At 35.0% G+C, this 17,749-nt stretch overlaps 2 protein-coding genes across 3 annotated transcripts in view; one reads left to right on the top strand and one right to left on the bottom strand.

The window, feature by feature from the left end:
- The first annotated feature begins 447 nt into the window (after positions 1–447).
- On the top strand, positions 448–12,051 carry gucy1b2 (guanylate cyclase 1, soluble, beta 2). Its single transcript, XM_067388836.1, has 16 exons — positions 448–478; positions 2,406–2,485; positions 2,596–2,669; positions 2,744–2,838; positions 3,429–3,589; positions 4,491–4,590; positions 5,475–5,662; positions 6,038–6,149; positions 6,559–6,662; positions 6,937–7,153; positions 7,331–7,651; positions 7,732–7,880; positions 9,090–9,236; positions 9,327–9,481; positions 10,964–11,154; positions 11,798–12,051. The coding sequence occupies exons 1-16, from the start codon at positions 448–450 to the stop codon at positions 12,028–12,030; spliced, it is 2,358 nt and encodes a 785-aa protein (XP_067244937.1). The 3' UTR covers positions 12,031–12,051.
- A 992-nt stretch (positions 12,052–13,043) lies between these two features.
- The window catches only part of plekha3 (pleckstrin homology domain containing, family A (phosphoinositide binding specific) member 3), a 4,886-nt gene continuing 180 nt past the window's right edge, over positions 13,044–17,749 (bottom strand). Inside the window, exons 1-8 of one of the 2 annotated variants that reach the window (XM_067387227.1) lie at positions 17,586–17,749; positions 17,085–17,201; positions 16,825–16,980; positions 16,424–16,560; positions 16,139–16,294; positions 14,065–14,108; positions 13,851–13,960; positions 13,045–13,676 (exon numbers count right to left, since the gene is read on the bottom strand). The exon at positions 17,586–17,749 is cut by the window's right edge and continues 180 nt beyond it. In XM_067387227.1, coding sequence (XP_067243328.1) covers positions 13,555–13,676; positions 13,851–13,960; positions 14,065–14,108; positions 16,139–16,294; positions 16,424–16,560; positions 16,825–16,980; positions 17,085–17,201; positions 17,586–17,625 — 882 coding nt within the window. In that variant the 5' untranslated portion in view covers positions 17,626–17,749 and the 3' untranslated portion in view covers positions 13,045–13,554. Of the gene's footprint in view, positions 13,677–13,850; positions 13,961–14,064; positions 14,109–16,138; positions 16,295–16,423; positions 16,561–16,824; positions 16,981–17,084; positions 17,202–17,585 lie in introns of both variants that reach the window. The other variant, XM_067387228.1, reaches the window with a different exon arrangement.

Here is a 17,749-nt window from a genome sequence, read left to right as displayed (position 1 = left end):
CTGACTGATTTCGCCTCGTCGTCTGTCAGTGCGATGAATGTCATCAATGCTTCATCAAACGCAGCTTTTAAACTAGATTTTATTGCACCTGAAGGTAGATTCCCTAGACAATTAACCACAAAATGTAGAATACGGAGTCCAAAGGTCCTCTGTAAACTTTTAAAAGTGACCCAAGGTGTCTTCGTATAGTGCTTTCTAAAGGACATGCCCAGACTTGCAGCTAAACTGTGAGACTCGAGAATTACCAGCGGCTTTTATTGCATCCACCTGCGCGCGGAGTTTTACCAGAGGAGTTTCCAGGGAACTTTCCCTGGCCTGAACTTCCAAATTCCAGATTCTTCTAATGTCTCTTATCCTCCTCGATCATTTCCAAGATGGAAAATTCGAACTCAAACACAATACTATTATTCTGATATATGGAACTGTTAGAAACTTGTAGTAACATTCATGACAGATATAGGCTACTACGACATTTCAGGTAAACGTATATGTGGAGCTTCATGCTTTTGTGCTGCTGTTTCTGAAGAAAAAACAATTTGACAATACCCTTCTTGGCCTGACAACAGAATTATTGCAAGAAAATAAGAGACAAATGACGTTTCGAATGAGGAGGGTTCAATTTAAATTAGCAAATATAGCAGAGAAAAATATTAATGTAGCATGTCATATCAAAATATAATTAAAAATAATATTTTTAGTGCACTCAGAAAATGTTAGCCTAGTTAGGCTGACAAATTGCACACAGACATCAGTAAGTAGCTATTAAATCAAACAGAACTGGGTTACCCTTTATATTAGCAAGCTAATTTTATTCATATAGCACTTTTCTAAACAAGTTAATGCAATTCAAAGTGCTTTACAGACAAGGAATCAATCAACAAAAGGTGTCTTTAACTACTATGTACTTGCATCACAATGTAGCCTACTTATTGTGTTCATATTGTATTGCAAAACACTTTCGCTGGTTTGGTGGTATGGTTAGGTTTAAGGGTGGATTAAGGTGTAAGGGAAGGCTCAACAGTGTAATTACAGATGTAATTACATAAATTAATGACAGCTATTATTACATGCAAATATTTTTTACAATGTAAAAATGTGTACACAATAATTGCATTGTATCAAATGATTAATTTAAATGTGGGATAAAGTGGGACCAGAAGTGCCCTAATATAGTTTTAAGTGTTTTGTTGCACTCTTGATTATAAGACTGGTTATGCACTGTACTTTCCATCACAAACAAAGCGTTTAATTGGTGCAGAATAAAGTGAAAGAGAAAGCATTTCTAAGCTTGTCCAACAATATAGGACTAGGGTTAAGACAGTTTATGATTATCTCAAAATGAAACAAAAGAGAATCAAGCATCATATGATTTACTAAAACACTTAGCTATAGGGCTGTCTTGTAACAGGTCAGGGTTTCTGAGATGAGAAATTGAATGTTCTCTCTAAAATGCATCCCTGTTTTCCTAGTTGAGTGGCCAGTGATGTCCTTATTTTCAGATGTGTGTAGGTAGGCATGCATTAAAGGGATAGTTCACCCAAAAATGAAAATTTGATATTTATCTGCTTACCCCCAGTGTATCCAAGATGTAGGTGACATTTTTTCTTCAGTCGATCACAAATGATGATTTTTAACTGCAACCGCTGCCTTCTGTCATTCAAATCATTGCAGTAGATGGGAACTTCATTTATAAGAGTGAATAAACCTTGCTTAGACAAATCCAAATGAAACCCTGCGGCTCGTGACGACACATTGATGTCCTAAGACACGAAACGATCGGTTTGTGTGAGAAACCGAACAGTATTTATATCATTTTTTACCTCTAATACACCACTATGTCCAACTCCGTTCAGCTTCCGGTGAGTGAGGTCTGATCGCGCTCTGACAACGGAAGTGATGTCTCGCACTTATTGAAGTATATGGGCGAGACATCACTTCTGTCTTCAGAACGCGTTTTTTGACCTCACTAGCAGGAAGCTGAACGGAGTTGGACATAGTGGTGTATTAGAGGTAAAAAATGATATAAATAATGTTCGGTTTCTCTCACAAACCGATCGTTTCGTGTCTTAGGACATTAATGTGTCGTCACGAGCCGCAGGGTTTCATTTGGATTTGTCTAAGCAAGGTTTATTCACTCTTATAGATGAAGTTCCCATCTACTGCAATGATTTGAATGACAGAGGGCAGCGGTTGCAGTTAAAAATCATCATTTGTGATCGACTGAAGAAAAAATGTCACCTACATCTTGGATGCACTGGGGGTAAGCTGATAAACATCAAATTTTCATTTTTGGGTGAACTATCCCTTTAAAGTGTGTGGTTGAGTGGGAGTGTCTGTGTATGTTGATATGCATGAGTCTACATAATCTACACACCACAATTTAAAGAGCATCTCCTTCTGCTCAGTGTGGAGAGAGAGAGAGAGAGAGAGAGAGAGAGAGTACAAGTTTGGGATTAGAACAGTTGGTTTGTGGTTTGGAGAAATGGTAAGTGCAAAACTTAAAAAAAAAAAAAAAAATTGTATAGCTTTCAATAGTATACCACATAATGTAAAGCATTCCAGCAGTTTTCGATTAACAGTGTGTTTTCCTCACAGTACGGCTTTATTAATACTTGTCTGAAGTCGCTGGTCATTGAGAAGTTTGGAGAAGAAAATTGGGAGAAATTGAGGTCTGTACACAACACATGTGAAAAAAGCATGGACGGATTTGCAGTTTGTTCCAACTAAACAAAATCTTTCCTAGATTAAAGGCTGGGGTCCAGGAGACATTTCTGACCTATGAAATCTACGACGATCTCATCACTCTTCGTTTAGTGCAAGAGGCTTGTGAAATGTTGGGTGAGAATCATTTTATATTAAAAATCTTAGGATGATATTTCCCCCTCTAACTTCAATCTCTTTTTAGATCTATATTTTTGTGTTTATATGCATTTATGTTTATGTCTATTTGCATTGGTCAGATGAGGAAACTTCCTTCAACAGTTGGATAGGGACTTTGATTCACCAGAATGTTTCACTTCTTTAAAAAGGCCTGTTTTTGTTTTGATCCGCTTTTGAATGTCTGTCTGTGTATAGATTTTTTTGAGAAAAAGAGAAGAAAGAAAGAGCGAGTAGACTGTGAAAGCCTCACAACTGCTTTTTATTCACAATGTCCTTGGGGACTTGCAGACATTGATCAAAAGTGTCTGAGAGAGTGCTAACAATGTCCCTGCTGAGAATAGTCCACTGGGCATCTTGATGGTTGATGTCCTAACCTGTCCTCCAATCTGTCCCTGAGAGTAAGTGGACAAGGACAGGTGTGAATCTCTGAGTGGATCACACAGCTGAACTCCACTCAGCTGGCCTCAAAACGACCTAGACTCAAATAAAATTGAAAAGGGAAATTGAATGGCAGTCTGAATGTAATTTCTCTTTCATTTTTCTTCTAGACGTCTCCTCTGAGGTGGTTTTGAAGCTATTTGGAGAATACTTTTTCAGCTTTTGTAAGATGTCGGGATATGACACTATGTTGCGAACTCTCGGTGGAAACCTGGTGGAATTCATTGAAAATCTTGATGCTCTACACAGTTATTTGGCCTTATCTTATGAGGTCAGAACACTTTTAATGCTTCTCAAAACTTAAAACTTTAAAGGGTTAGTTAACCGCAAAAAGAAAATTCTGTCATTAATTATTAACCCTCATGCCGTCCCAAAACCGTAAGACCTTCGTTCATCTTCGGAACACAAAATAAGATATTTTTTATATTTTATCTTCTGGTCTCTGATAGACTGCAACACATTTACCACTATCAAGGCCCAGAAAGGTAGTAAGGACATCATTAAAATAGTCCATGTGAATACAGAGGTTCGCCTTAAAGGGATAGTTCACGCAAAAAGGAAAATTCTCTCATCATTTACTCCAAACCTGTACAAATTTCTTTCTTTTGTTGAAAACAAAGGAAGATATTTTGAAGAATGTCAGTAACCAAACAGATCTCGCCCTCCACTACCATAGTATTTATTTTTCCTACTGTGGTAGTAAATGGGGGACAAGATCTGTTTGGTTACTGACATTCTTCTAAATATCTTGTCTTCAACAAAAGAAAGAAGTTCATACAGGTTTGGAACTACTTGAGGGTGAGTAAATGATGACAGAATTTTAATTTTAGGGTGAACTATACCTTTAATGTTACTTTTTGTGCACAAAATTCAAATAAAAATAATGACTTTATTCAACAATTTGAGCAGCATGTGAGTAGCACAATGTATTCGTGATGCAAGAGCTGGCCAATAATGAGCCGGCGTTCTGACGTAGTAATACTGTACAGCATCAGAACTGTAATACTGTACAGTCCAAATGTAATCTCAGTCTACTTTTGATTTTATACGCCTAATTGAAACTGATTTTACAATGACATTTGATGCTGGCTCAGTGTTTTGTTTGCAAAGTAGTAAGAACTATGAACTTTATTAGGGTTTATAACTTGGCACACCTTTTTTTTTTTTTTTAGGCCATGAATGCTCCGTCCTTTCGCGTGGAGCGGATGGATGATGGCCGAATTCTCCTACACTATTACTCAGACAGGAAAGGACTTTATCATATTGTGCCAGGTGAGAGTTTTTTACATGAAAGGAATAAAGCTACCAGCAACCCCATTCAGCAAAATATATTTTTAGATCCATAAAATTGGCAAAATATTTTGCTAATGTAGATGTGAAAATGTAAATATATTTCAGTTGAACTTAACTTTAACTTATATTTCTTCATATTTTTGGCCATTTTTTATTGTTGTAAATATTATAATAATTATTAATATGTAAATAGTAGACTAAATAGACTATTTAAATTGTCCAAAAAAAAATACATAGAAAAATTTGGTGAACATTTTGTAATATATTTATTATGGGAGAGGATTAGAGCCAAGCAATAATAAGAAAATAAAACCATCTCGAGATTAAAGTTGTTAAATTTCAAGAAAAAAGTCAAGATAAAATGTTGAGAATAAACTCGTTAAATTACGAGAAAAAACTTGTTAAATTTCAAGAAAAAAGTCGTGATAAAATGTTGAGAATAAATTCATTAAATTACGAGAAAAAAGTCATTAAATTATGAGAACAAATTTGTAATTTAACAAGTTTTTTTCTCGTAATTTAATGTTTATTCTCAACATTTTATCTTGACCTTTTTCTCAAAGTTTAACGAGTTTTTCCTCTTGATTTAACGAGTTTATTCTCAACATTTTATTTCAACTTTTTTCTCAAAATTTAAACTTTAATCTTGAGATGGTTTTATTTTTTTATTATTGCTTGGCCCTAATCCTCTTCCGTATATTTTAGTATATTTATGTTTTACATTATTTTCAATGTGAAAAATTACATACTGTATTAGCATATTTAAAAAAAAAATAATATATATATATATATATATATATATATATATATATATATATAAGCATATTTGATCAATTACTTTGTTGTAATTGACTGTTGGTCAGGTATTATCGAGGCTGTTGCGAAGGATTTCTTTGACAGTGAGGTTACGATGACCATTCTGAACCAGTCAGAAGAAGATGAGTGCACTGGAAAGAAGGAACATGTGGTTTTCCACATGGTACAGAAGGAAAAAGTGGCCAAAAGAAAGGCTCAAAAAGGCAGTGAAGAGGAAAAACAAGCAGAAAAAGAGGTGTGTAACTCCCCACTGTCAGGAAGACATTGCAGAAAATATGGCTGTGTGTTTCTGTATTTTCTTGTAAATTATATTTCAATATCTCTCTATAATGTCGAATGCTTTTTTTTTTTTTTAAATTGCCAGTTTTTTTTTAACCGGTCTGATTCAAAGTGCCTCTTAGTTGCTTTGGAATCATCATGTATAACACAATGAATTAGTATTAAAATTTCAAGTCTTACCAGCTCAAAGATCAGATACTTAAATCAGTTTCAGAAACATCATGAATGTTTAAGCAGGTCTAGACTGTCAATTGTCTGCTGTCTTTGTATTTTTGAAATCATAAGTAATATGTGTGAAAGTATGTAACCATGACAACTGCTGTATCAACAGGAAAAGGAGGAGACAATGAAAAGGATGAAGGCCAGGTATGCCAACCTGCAGCTGTGTCCAAGGAAACGATCTCCATGGGAGATTGTGAAGAGCATTGTTATGTTGGGCCAAGGTTTGACAGATATTCAGTCATAATAATTATTATATACTAATTAATTACAATAAAACAATAATAATTAGTTTAATTTTTGTGTTTTAATTAAGAAACAATTCAAAATCATTTTAGGAAAAACATGAAAACAAATATGAACAAATATCAATGAAACAAATAGCAATATTTAAAAAAAAAATGACAAGCACATAAAGAAAATACTAAAAATGAACATGAAATTAAAATGAACATGAAAACTAAAAATATAAAAATAAAAACTAATCCAAAATATTAATAAAACTATAAAAAACTAAAATAAAAATTAAAACATTGTTTTGGACCTCACTATAACAAAAATGTTTCTGTCTTTGCATGTTTTTTAAGTATTATCTGAATTGATGGTTTCACATTTTTGTCTCTCTTAATTAAGGCAATCTGCGTCAATCATTCACGCCTAGCTACCCAAAAAGACTGTGGATTGAAGAACAAGCCTTCTGTAACGCTTTTCCCTTTCACATCGTTTTTGATGAAAACGTAAGTATAAGGGCCGGTTCACACAGAACAGTTCTTCCATTCCACTGTGCTACTTTTCCCTTGTTTTTTCATGTAAACACATGCTAGATGGACGTCTTTAACCATTGCGCTCATGTCTCATGTCTTTTGTTTTTGTTCCACAGACCTGCATCTCATGTTTTTAACAGCAAAAACATGTTCTGTGTGACTGGCCCTAACTCTGCATATTAACATTTCATGTGTTAAAATAAACACAGTGAGTCATTTTCAACCTTTTGAACCTTTTTCTTTTTAGCTGGTGGTGAAGCACACAGGTGTCAACATTCAGAAGTTTGTTCCCGGACTGCAGACCGCAGGTATTCGTCTGGATGAGTACTTCACCATTGTTCACCCAGAGGTCACCTTCAACATCCAGAGCATCAAAAAGTTCATCAACAGCCAGTTTGTGCTGAAGACCAGGAGGGAAATGTTACCAGAGATCCAGCAAAACCAGGCCACGCTCAAACTGCGAGGTATTTTTTATTTATTACACTTGATAATTGTGCTATTATCTACATGGGCTGATTCCCACAGCCATGTCAAACTATTGTGTAAAATGGTCTTTATGTAGTTTCAGCAATTTTGTGTATATCTGTTTGGCGTATATCATATTGTTTGATGATCAATTTGCATGTGTATGTGTGTTTTAGGTCAGATGATGTGGATGGAGTCATTGAACTGCATGATCTATCTGTGCTCTCCTAAGCTACGAAGCCTCCAAGAACTGGAGGAAAGGGGTCTTCACCTGGCCGACATCGCCCAGCACGACACCACTCGAGATCTGATCCTGCTTAACCAGCAGAGGTTGGCAGAGATCGAGCTCTCAAATCAGCTAGAAAGGAAGAAGGAGGAGTTAAGGATCCTCTCACGCAACTTAGAGATCGAGAAGCAAAAATCAGAAAAGCTCCTTTATGCCATGCTGCCGACACACGTTGCCAACCAGCTTAAAGAGGGCAAACGAGTAGCAGCAGGTAATAAAACCAGAGGAACTTGTTATACTTGTCATTTTTCATTCTTTACATGGATCAGACTCTTTCTGTTAATGTTTCAGGTGAGTTCAAAGTGTGCACCATCCTATTCAGTGATGTGGTCACCTTCACTAACATCTGTGCAGCCTGCGAACCCATTCAGATAGTCAACATGCTCAACGCCATGTATTCCAGATTTGATCGTCTTACAAACATTCATAACGTCTATAAGGTATGTGTGGGATTGGACGAAAATATCTATCTATCTATCTATCTATCTATCTATCTATCTATCTATCTATCTATCTATCTATCTATCTATCTATCTATCTATCTATCTATCTGTCTATCTGTCTGTCTGTCTGTCGGTCTGTCTCTGTATACAGTATATAAAATATATATAATTTAATATATGAATACACATTTATATGTATGTGTAAAAGTGCTTTTACTTGATTATATTAAATTCAAATATTAAATTTATATATTTTTGTAATATTCAATATAATTTAATATGATATTTTGAAATTAGTCATCTACTATCTCTGAACTATAAATGCTCAAGGTTACAGATGTTGGACGCAGAATGCAAGATGAACACGTAATACAGATGGCAGAAAACTCAATGAAAGCAATTGCATCATAGATTAAATCATTTAAAGCGATTTCACTTTAACTTACTGAAATAAATATATTTTTGTAATATTCAATATAATTTAATATGCTATTACTTTATTTAATATATTTAATATATATTTTTATTCATATAAAGCACGTCATTATTTATATATATATATATATATATATATATATATATATATATATATATATATATAAACATAATATTTTAAATTAAATAATATATTTAATTTTGTTATTTTGTTATAATATAATTTTATATGATATTACTGTATTAATTTAAAGCAAGTCACTATATATATATATATATATATATATATATATATATATATATATATAAAGCCTCTAAGTGCCATCTGAAATTTTCTTCTAAAATGAGCATTTTTATCAAGCTCGTATATATTTTTATCAAGCTCGTTCAGTAATTTCACTTTAATGGCAATTAATTGGTCATTTAATTGGTAATGCCATTAAAGTGAAATAACAATAATGATAAAAATGCTCATTTTAGAAGAACATTTCAGAAATCTTCATATATATATATATATACACATGATTTTACTTGATTATCTTTTACATTAAATTAATACATGCAATTCTATATTTTTTTTATTTTAATATTATAATTTAATATGATATTACTTTATTTTATAATTTAATATATTTATTTATATAAATCACAAGTCATGATTTATACATAAATTATAAGAAAAACCTTCATAATTTAGTGGATAATTCACTTAAAAGTAATTTTAAAAAAATGAAAGAAAATGTAAAAAAAATAAATATTTTCTCTCAACAGGTAGAGACGATAGGTGATGCTTACATGGTGGTTGGCGGTGTGCCTGTTCCTACAGAAACACATGCGGAGCGGGTGGCAAACTTTGCCCTCGGTATGAAAATTGCTGCAAGAGAGGTGACTAGCCCTATCACAGGACAGCCCATACAGGTATGTGTGTTTAAACAGTTGGCTCTATGTAAATAGAAGCTCTATGTGCTCTTGTAGTTTGTCCAATTAATTGGATTAATGTCCATCTAGATCCGAGTTGGCCTGCACACCGGTTCAGTTTTGGCTGGTGTTGTAGGTGATAAGATGCCACGGTACTGCTTGTTTGGAGACACGGTCAATACAGCCTCTCGAATGGAGAGCCACGGAGTCCCTGATCACATACATGTGAGCCCCTTCACGTACAGGTGAATACTAGTTTTTGAATGGGTTTAGATACCTATTGTCACATGGCCTAAATGTAACTTTTTTTTAAAGTAAATGTAACTGTAAAGACATTTACAGTATTACAAAATATGTTCTTTTGAACTTCCTATTCATCAAAAAATGTATCATTGGTTTCCAAAAAATATTAAGCAGCACAACGGTTTTCAACATTGATAATAATACGAAATGTTTCTTCAGCACAAAATTAGCATTTCTGAAGGATCATGTGACACTGAATACTGAAGTAAAGATGCTGAAAATTCAGCTCTGCCATCACAATAATTAATATATTAAAGATGCCGAAGAACATGTTTTCAAAAGATGTAATATAAGTCTTAAGGTGTCCCCTGAATGTGTCTGTGAAGTTTCAGCTCAAAATACCCCCGTTTTTTTTTTTACTAATTTTTTTTAACTGCCTATCATTATAAATGCGCTGATTCAGGGTACGTGGCCCCTTTAAATCTCGTGCTCCACGCCCCAAGAGCTCGCGCTTGCCTTAAACACCATAAACAAATTTCACACAGCTAATATAACCCTTAAAAATGGATCTTTACAAAGTGTTCGTCATGCAGCATGTCTAATCGCGTAAGTACAGTTTATTTGGATGTTTACATTTGATTCTGAATGAGTTTGAGGTTTTGCTCCATGGCTAAAGATAACATTACACACTATTGGAGAGATTTATAAAGAATGAAGTTGTGTTTATGAATTATACAGACTGCAAGTGTTTAAAAAATGAAAATAATGACAGTCTTGTCTCCGTGAATACAGTAAGAAACGATGGTAACTTTAGCCACATTTAACAGTACATTAGCAACATGCTAACAAAACATTTAGAAAGACAGTTTACAAATATCACTAAAAATATCATGATATCAATGATCATGTCAGTTATTATCACTCCATCTGCCATTTTTCGCTATTGTTCTTGCTTGCTTACCTAGTCTGATAATTCAGCTGTGCTGCTCCAGACGTTAATACTGCCTTCCCTTGTGTAATGCCTCGATCATGGGCTGGCATATGCAAATATTGGGGGCGTACACCCCCACTGTTACGTAACAGTCGGTGTTATGTTGAGATTCGCCTGTTCTTCGGAGGTCTTTTAAACAAATGAGATTTATATAAGAAGGAGGAAACAATGGAGTTTGAGACTCACTGTATGTCTTTTCCATGTACTGAACTCTTGTTATTCAACTATGCCAAGGTAAATTACATTTTTGAATCTAGGGCACCTTTAAAATATAAAACAGTTATTTGAAATTGTAATTATATTTCACAATATTACTGTTTTTACTATATTTTAAATCACTGCTGCCTTGGTGAGCATCAGAGACAAGTGGGGTCTTGATAAGTTCAATCACCACAACAGAACCAAAGCCTTCTGTGGGAGAAGCCACTGAAATACATGAGCTAAATACAGATCTAACAAAAGCACTAAACAGAACATTACTTCCTGTCCACAGTGTGTTAAAGGACAAAGGAATCTTTGAGATCACTGAGAGGGGTGAGATCGAGGTGAAAGGCAAAGGTCTGATGAGAACATACTTCCTGCTGAAGAACCTCCAAAAGAGTGATGAACAGATCATGGGCTTGGTCGACGGAGAGACGTGCGAGTACCAGGAAGACACAGAGGATGTGACAGATGACCCGAAGGGTGAGGAAACTCTGTTTCTGTGTCAAAACTAATAGAGAGAAAGTGTGAGAGAGAGAGTTACGTGACCTCAATGTACCTTTTTTCACCCACTGGCTTTCCATTATTCACTAAAGTAGTACATATTGTTCATTTCGACAACATCCCTAATCATCCTGTCAAATTTTAAGGTTAGGGTTAGTCTAAGACCTGAGTTTTTATATATTTTTAATATTATACAGCATGTCAACCCATTACAGGAGTCTTCAACCTTTTTGAGGCCTTTTGGTGGATAGAACCAGTTACATATCGCAAAATATTGTTCAAAAGACTTTTATGCTCACCAAGCCTGCATTTATTTGTTCAAAAATATAGTAAAAACAGTAATATTTTGAAATAATGTCTTTTTGTTTTATTTGAATATATTTTAAAATGTAATTTATTCCTTATGCGAAGCTGAATTGTCAGCATCATTGCAGTCTTAAGTGTCACATGATCCTTTAGAAATCATTATATGTTGATATGATATATATCATTATTATATTATCATATGCTGATTTGCTGCCCAGGAAACATTTATTATTATCAATGTTGAAAACAGTTGTGCTGCTTAATATTAAAGCAGTGTATTTACATGTATGATTTTGTTCAACTATCCTTTGCACAGAGGAAAGCCCTGAAGATGCAAATTGTGTGCGGAAAGAGGACAAGAAAATGGAGGAAGAGGTTGAGAATGAAAAAAGTCATGCATCATCATATCTCCAGTCAGGCAAAATCTCCTCTGCTCATTTAATTCAGTTCGATGTCACACCAGCGTACGACAGCCCCACTGACTTTAAACATCTACACAATGGTCTTCATTCACGCAGCATTAGTACTAAATTCTGCTCAATACTTTAGTCCAACATCACCAAGTTTTAAGAAGATTGAATTTCAAGCCTGCCGTTCAGAAAGCCATTACCACAAATGAACAGCCGTAACCTAAAACCGGCAGTACCACATGCTCTGTTCAGTGTATAATGACTGTTTTTCCCAACTCTTCAAGACAAAGCAGGGGATTTCAGCTTTGTGGATACAGAGTTATCACCTGGGAAAGGAAAGTCTCCATGCTGATTCCCAGTGCTCCTTATGCAGCCCAGCTTCATTTGCACCTGCTGGTTGCCCGCTGGTGATGGCCGGCAGTAGAACCACCCCACAGAGAAAGCTAATCTCCCTCTGGAGAAATTAATCACTTATTATGGACTGTTTTCATGTGGAAATCAGATGGCAAACACAGATGACCAGAGGTAGATAAACATACGGTTGCTGTACAGAGATAAAATGTTTGTTTGTGGTCATCTGCGGTCTGTTAGCTAATTATTAAATGTGATTCAACATCATGCAATCTTTTTTCTGAAATTGCTTCTTATGTATTATTAATTCTCTTTGCCTCCGTGTTTGAGGAAAACATGATTACAGATTTTTTTTTTTTTTAAATCATACTTATGAAACCCACTTTACAATAAGGTACCATTTGTTAACATTAAATAACATGAACTAACTGAAAAAAATGCATTTATTAATCTTAGTTTGTTCATTTAAACATTTAGTAGTACGATAATCAAAAGTTGTATTTGTTAATATTCTTTAATGGACCTGAGCTAAGATGAACTAACAATGAACAGTTATATTTTTATAAACTAACATCAACAAAGAATAATACATACTGTAACAAATGTATTGCTCATTGTTAATTAATGCTAGTAAATGCTTTAACTAACGTTAACTAATGGGACCTTATAGTAAAGTGTTACCAAACCAACAAATTTTTGGAGATAAAAGATATAATCTTGCTAAAGCTTTTTAATCATTATTACCAAACATTACATTAATTAATAGATCAAATTCCTTCAAGCAAAGAATTAAGGCAAAAACTTTTTTTGGGGGGGGACGGGACTCTAGTGACATACAAAAATAAATAAATGTATTCTGCATCATAAACTAATGAACAACACTGCATGCCGAGTGAATAAAAAACCAAATCTTTGAAGTTAATGTCAGCACGTACGCACAACCCCTTGGCACAGTTACAAAAACCTTTTCAGCAAGGTTCCCATTTAACAAAGGCAACTGCACAACACATTAGAAATCCAGTACAAACATCTTCAACTCTTCACTGAAGGGATACAGCAATAATTATGTATCACAAAAAAGGAAAAACATCTTAGCATAAAGGCAAACTAATATCTTAAAATACCTGGAAGAGTATAAACATTCAATTAGACTGTTTTCTTCATCATCTGTTTTTATAAAGTGCCCCCGAATTCTTCATCATCAAGAAATACAACACTTTGTAAAATTCATCTATATAATGCTGCAATCTTTGACTGCACAGCAGTACGCGTTTTCCTTTTAGTCCCCATCTCATAATCCGTCTCGCATGGTTCAGAGGGAAAGGTCAGATTCCGGAGTGTCAGTTTCCGACAGGAACTTTGTGCTGGTTCCAACCTCTTCAGGGATACTTGGAGTGGAGTCACCATTGATGTTGGCTTTGTGAAACATCAGGCCTGTGAAAAACACAAGAGGGGAGTACTTTTGTTTATGTTACTGTCGATCATTTTTAGGGCCACAGCAATAATCATTCATTCAAGATTCAGTGACTGCTCAAGCCACAAAATTTGGACTCGGGCCTTGAATCCGATCTGTGTGTAGGTACAATGGTGTGTGTGTGTGAGACTCACGCTCCGTCTCCTCGGCCCCTCTGTCGCTGTGAGCCTCTGTATCGGAGCATGTCCGCGTCCGCCTCTGGGTGGACTTCTGCAACGCCGTGCACTCTTTTGGCAAGCTCGACCTTGAAGGAAAACAGCACCTGCATTTATAGCCACTCGGAAAATAACAGCGCAAGCTGTCTGGACTGAAAACAAGAAGTCTGTGTGATGTGTAAACATTGTGTACCTTTCATAATTGTAGGTGCCGGGATGGCTGATCGACCGCTTCATCTACACAATAAGAATAAAACATGTTAAACTTAAAATTTATGAACAATCACATGCCAGACCAGTGTTGTTATTGGCAACTAAAACTAACCAAAACCATTTCATTAATTGAAATAAAGACAATACAATTATTAGATGAAAAACGAAAACTAGAAAACTTGCCAACTAGCTGAAATAAAAGAAGCTGATGTTAAAGTACCAAAATGACCAAAAATAAATTAAAAAAATTTATATATAAAAAAAAAAACATTTATAGAAAAAAAAAAAATATATATATATATATATATATATATATATATACACACACACTAATAAAAATGGCAAAATCACAAAAAACTGCTCGAACTTAAACTGAAAATACACAAAAAAAGATAAAGTCAAAATATTGATAAATACTAATTTATAAATAATACTTAAATACCACTGTCAAGTGCCCAAGTCATATTTCACCCCAAAATGAAAAAAGAAATAATATATTTTACATAAACAAAATGAAGCCTTTTTTGTTTTTAAGGCATATTTCCTTTCAGTTCTCATTATTGTGATACAAAAAAATTCAAAAAAATGTACATTAATGTGAAAAAAAATTATTTAATTATTAAACAAAGATGTAATTAAATGAGAAAACATGCTTAATTTAAAGGTGCAGTATGCGATTTCTGAAAAACTCTGTTTTGGATTGGACCGAGCTCCACTACAAACTTGTAGCCAATCAGCAGTAGAGAGAGAGAGTGAGCAAGAGGGGGATTTGAAGAAAGGCTGTAGAAAGGGAGATGGATGAAAGACAATACAAAAGAGAAAAGGTCAGTTCACTGTTTTTGAGTGTGTGCTGCTGTCGACTAACACCCAACTCTTGCTTGTATGTGCACATGTACTGAATGTTCTTTTTTTTTCTTCCTTATTCATTCGTCATCTTCGTTTTATTTTTCACAAAGCTTTATTTTTCTTTGCTTCTGCTACGATAGCGAGACATCTACTCTTGCATTGTATGTTTGCAATTTTGGGGGCGGAGCAATGTAGGGAGGGGTGTGTTTGTTTGGGTTGATTTCAAATATCAACAATGTTCAACAATGATTCTCAGAAATCACTTACTGCACCTTTAATTGTTTAATTAATTTCACTGTCAGGAAAATAATGCAAATTATTTGCATTTGAAAACAAGCTACATATTCTTTGTTTTTACTATATACATATTTTTTATAGTGTTGTCAAAAGTACCGACCGCGATATCAAGTCGGTACTGAAATTTTAAAAATGTGTCGCTTTGAGTGCTGTTGAGTGGATTCGTAAACACGGATGCAAAACATATTCTCATTACATTAATGTGAAAAAAAAAAAAATGATTATAAAAATGATTAAACAAAGATTGAATTATATGAGAAAATGCGCTTAATTTAAAGATGCAGTGTGCGATTTCTGGATTGGGCTGAGCTCCACAACAAACTTGTAGCCAATCCAAACAAACACACCCCTCCCTTCATAAACACCTCTGATTGGCCTTTGCGGATATGTCTGTGATTGGCTACAATGATTAACGCACAGGAGCGTTTGAAAGCACACGGAAGTGTTTGAATTTGAAAGCGGGAGTGGTCCGCGATAGACGCTTGCTTTCAAACGCTCCCATGTGTATCTGTGTAAGCGCACAGCGAAGAGCGTCATGATGTCTATTTACAATATGTTTTTGAAGCGTTGATCGTTGTAGCCAATCACAGATATATCTGACGAGCGTGTGAACACAAAGGCCAATCAGAGGTGTTTACGAATCTGCTCAACAGCACTCAAAGCGTCACATTTTTAAAATTTCAGTACCGACTTGGTATCGCGGTCTGTACTTTTGACAACATTAATTCTTTATATTTTTTTCCCTATTGATTATGGGGTCAAATATGACCTGGACATGATATTGTAAGATTTAACCAAATAACCAATTAATCAAATATACCATATTACACACAAACAGCTATAGGAACTTTATCCTGGTAAATATGAAAAAATGAAGGTAAACTGTATGTGATTTGTGCTTGTTTCTTTACCCGAGACATCTGGACGGGAGACATTACGGAATCAGATGGACTGGATTGCAACATGTCAGTCTGAAACTTGGAATTGGCGATTTTCATACATTCTTCCAGTGTTTTGATGAAGGTTTCACAGGTGGCACTCAGTAATGAGGATGCCTCATTCCTTGTCTGGGAAAAATAGCAGAAAATAATACAAAGATTTGGTTTAAAAGACTACATTTCTATGATGATAATCTTCTTATATCACTCCTGTGGTTACTGTGGTTTGAATGAAAAACAGCAGAGTGAGTGTCTAACCTCAGTGCTGGCCACAGTAGATTCTCCTTCCTGTTCCACAGACTCCTGAATAGTGTGCACCTGCTGCATTAGTAAGTCACAGTACAGACGCAGCTCCGACATCTTAGTTTTCAGTGATTCTGTGGTTTCTGTTAACTCTGCAAAAATCCATTAGGAGAGGAAATGCAACTGTTAATGGCCCTTCATATTGCTTAGCAGTCAAGATTACTGGTGTGCAACTAGGGAACATGGATTCACTAAATGAAAGCCTTCTGTTTCTCTGTCTCTAAATATATATATATATATAGAGAGAGAGAGAGAGAGAGAGAGAGAGACCAAACAGATCTTACTGTTTACCTACTCCTACTATGGTAGTAAATGGGTTCTTTTTATGGTGAACTATCCCTTTAAGAGAAGCCTACCCCTTTCTTTTTTGGTTCGAGTGTCAATGAGTCCAGCTTTGGAGCTCCCCAGAGCCACCAGCCACTTCTGCCTCTCAGCTGCATTTACAGCCTTCACATAAAAATGCTGCTCCCCTGGTATGATCAGCTCCAGACGCGTACTGTCAGTTGGGTGAACTGGAGAAAACACGAGGAAGTCAAAAATGACATAAGAATAACTAGTTTATATTCTTGTAAGAATAGAAGGAAGATTTTTCTGATAGGATACATGATACTCTCACCTTTGATTTCACAGACTGACATCTTAATACTGCCTTTACTGCCTTTGCACACGTCATCTTGTGAATCATAGTATGAAATAATGCCATTGTCCAGCACAAACCACCTTGGCTGCCATCCTTTTTATAAAACATATTATTTTCAGATCACAAAACACATTTAAATCAAACAAAAGATGCAATTTCTGAACTTTCTAAACTAGTCTTGTTACTCCATTCAATCAGGTATCATACCATCACATGACAGGAAAGGAAGAAAATGACACATTTGCTACTCTAAAACTTAAGCTACTCCAACTTAAGTTTTGACATATCAAACATACATTAAAGGCACACAGCATATAAGAAAATAAGCAATACTAAAAGCAAGTTGCATATATCAGCTCTCTGTCATATACAGACATAATAATATAAACTGAGTATATCTTGTGCATACTTGCAGTGTGCTGTCTGACTGCAGCTAAAGTGTCCACAATTCAATTTGTCAGTGCCATTCACTTTTACCTGTCATATAGTTTGTCCATTTGTAAAGCACTCCTTCCATTATTCTCCAAGCAGAAAACTCGGTGAAAAACACTTTAAAGCAGCTTTAACAGAGCTTGCACCAGGCAGCTGCTTGTTTGCCCCCTTTACAGGCTGATTAGCATGCTAGCATGCTCCAGGCTAAC

The sequence above is a fragment of the Chanodichthys erythropterus genome, chromosome 6 (assembly GCF_024489055.1).
Source record: "Chanodichthys erythropterus isolate Z2021 chromosome 6, ASM2448905v1, whole genome shotgun sequence".
Taxonomy (NCBI): domain Eukaryota; kingdom Metazoa; phylum Chordata; class Actinopteri; order Cypriniformes; family Xenocyprididae; genus Chanodichthys; species Chanodichthys erythropterus.
Note: the sequence above shows the minus strand (reverse complement) of the source record. Positions and strands in the feature narration are given on the sequence as shown.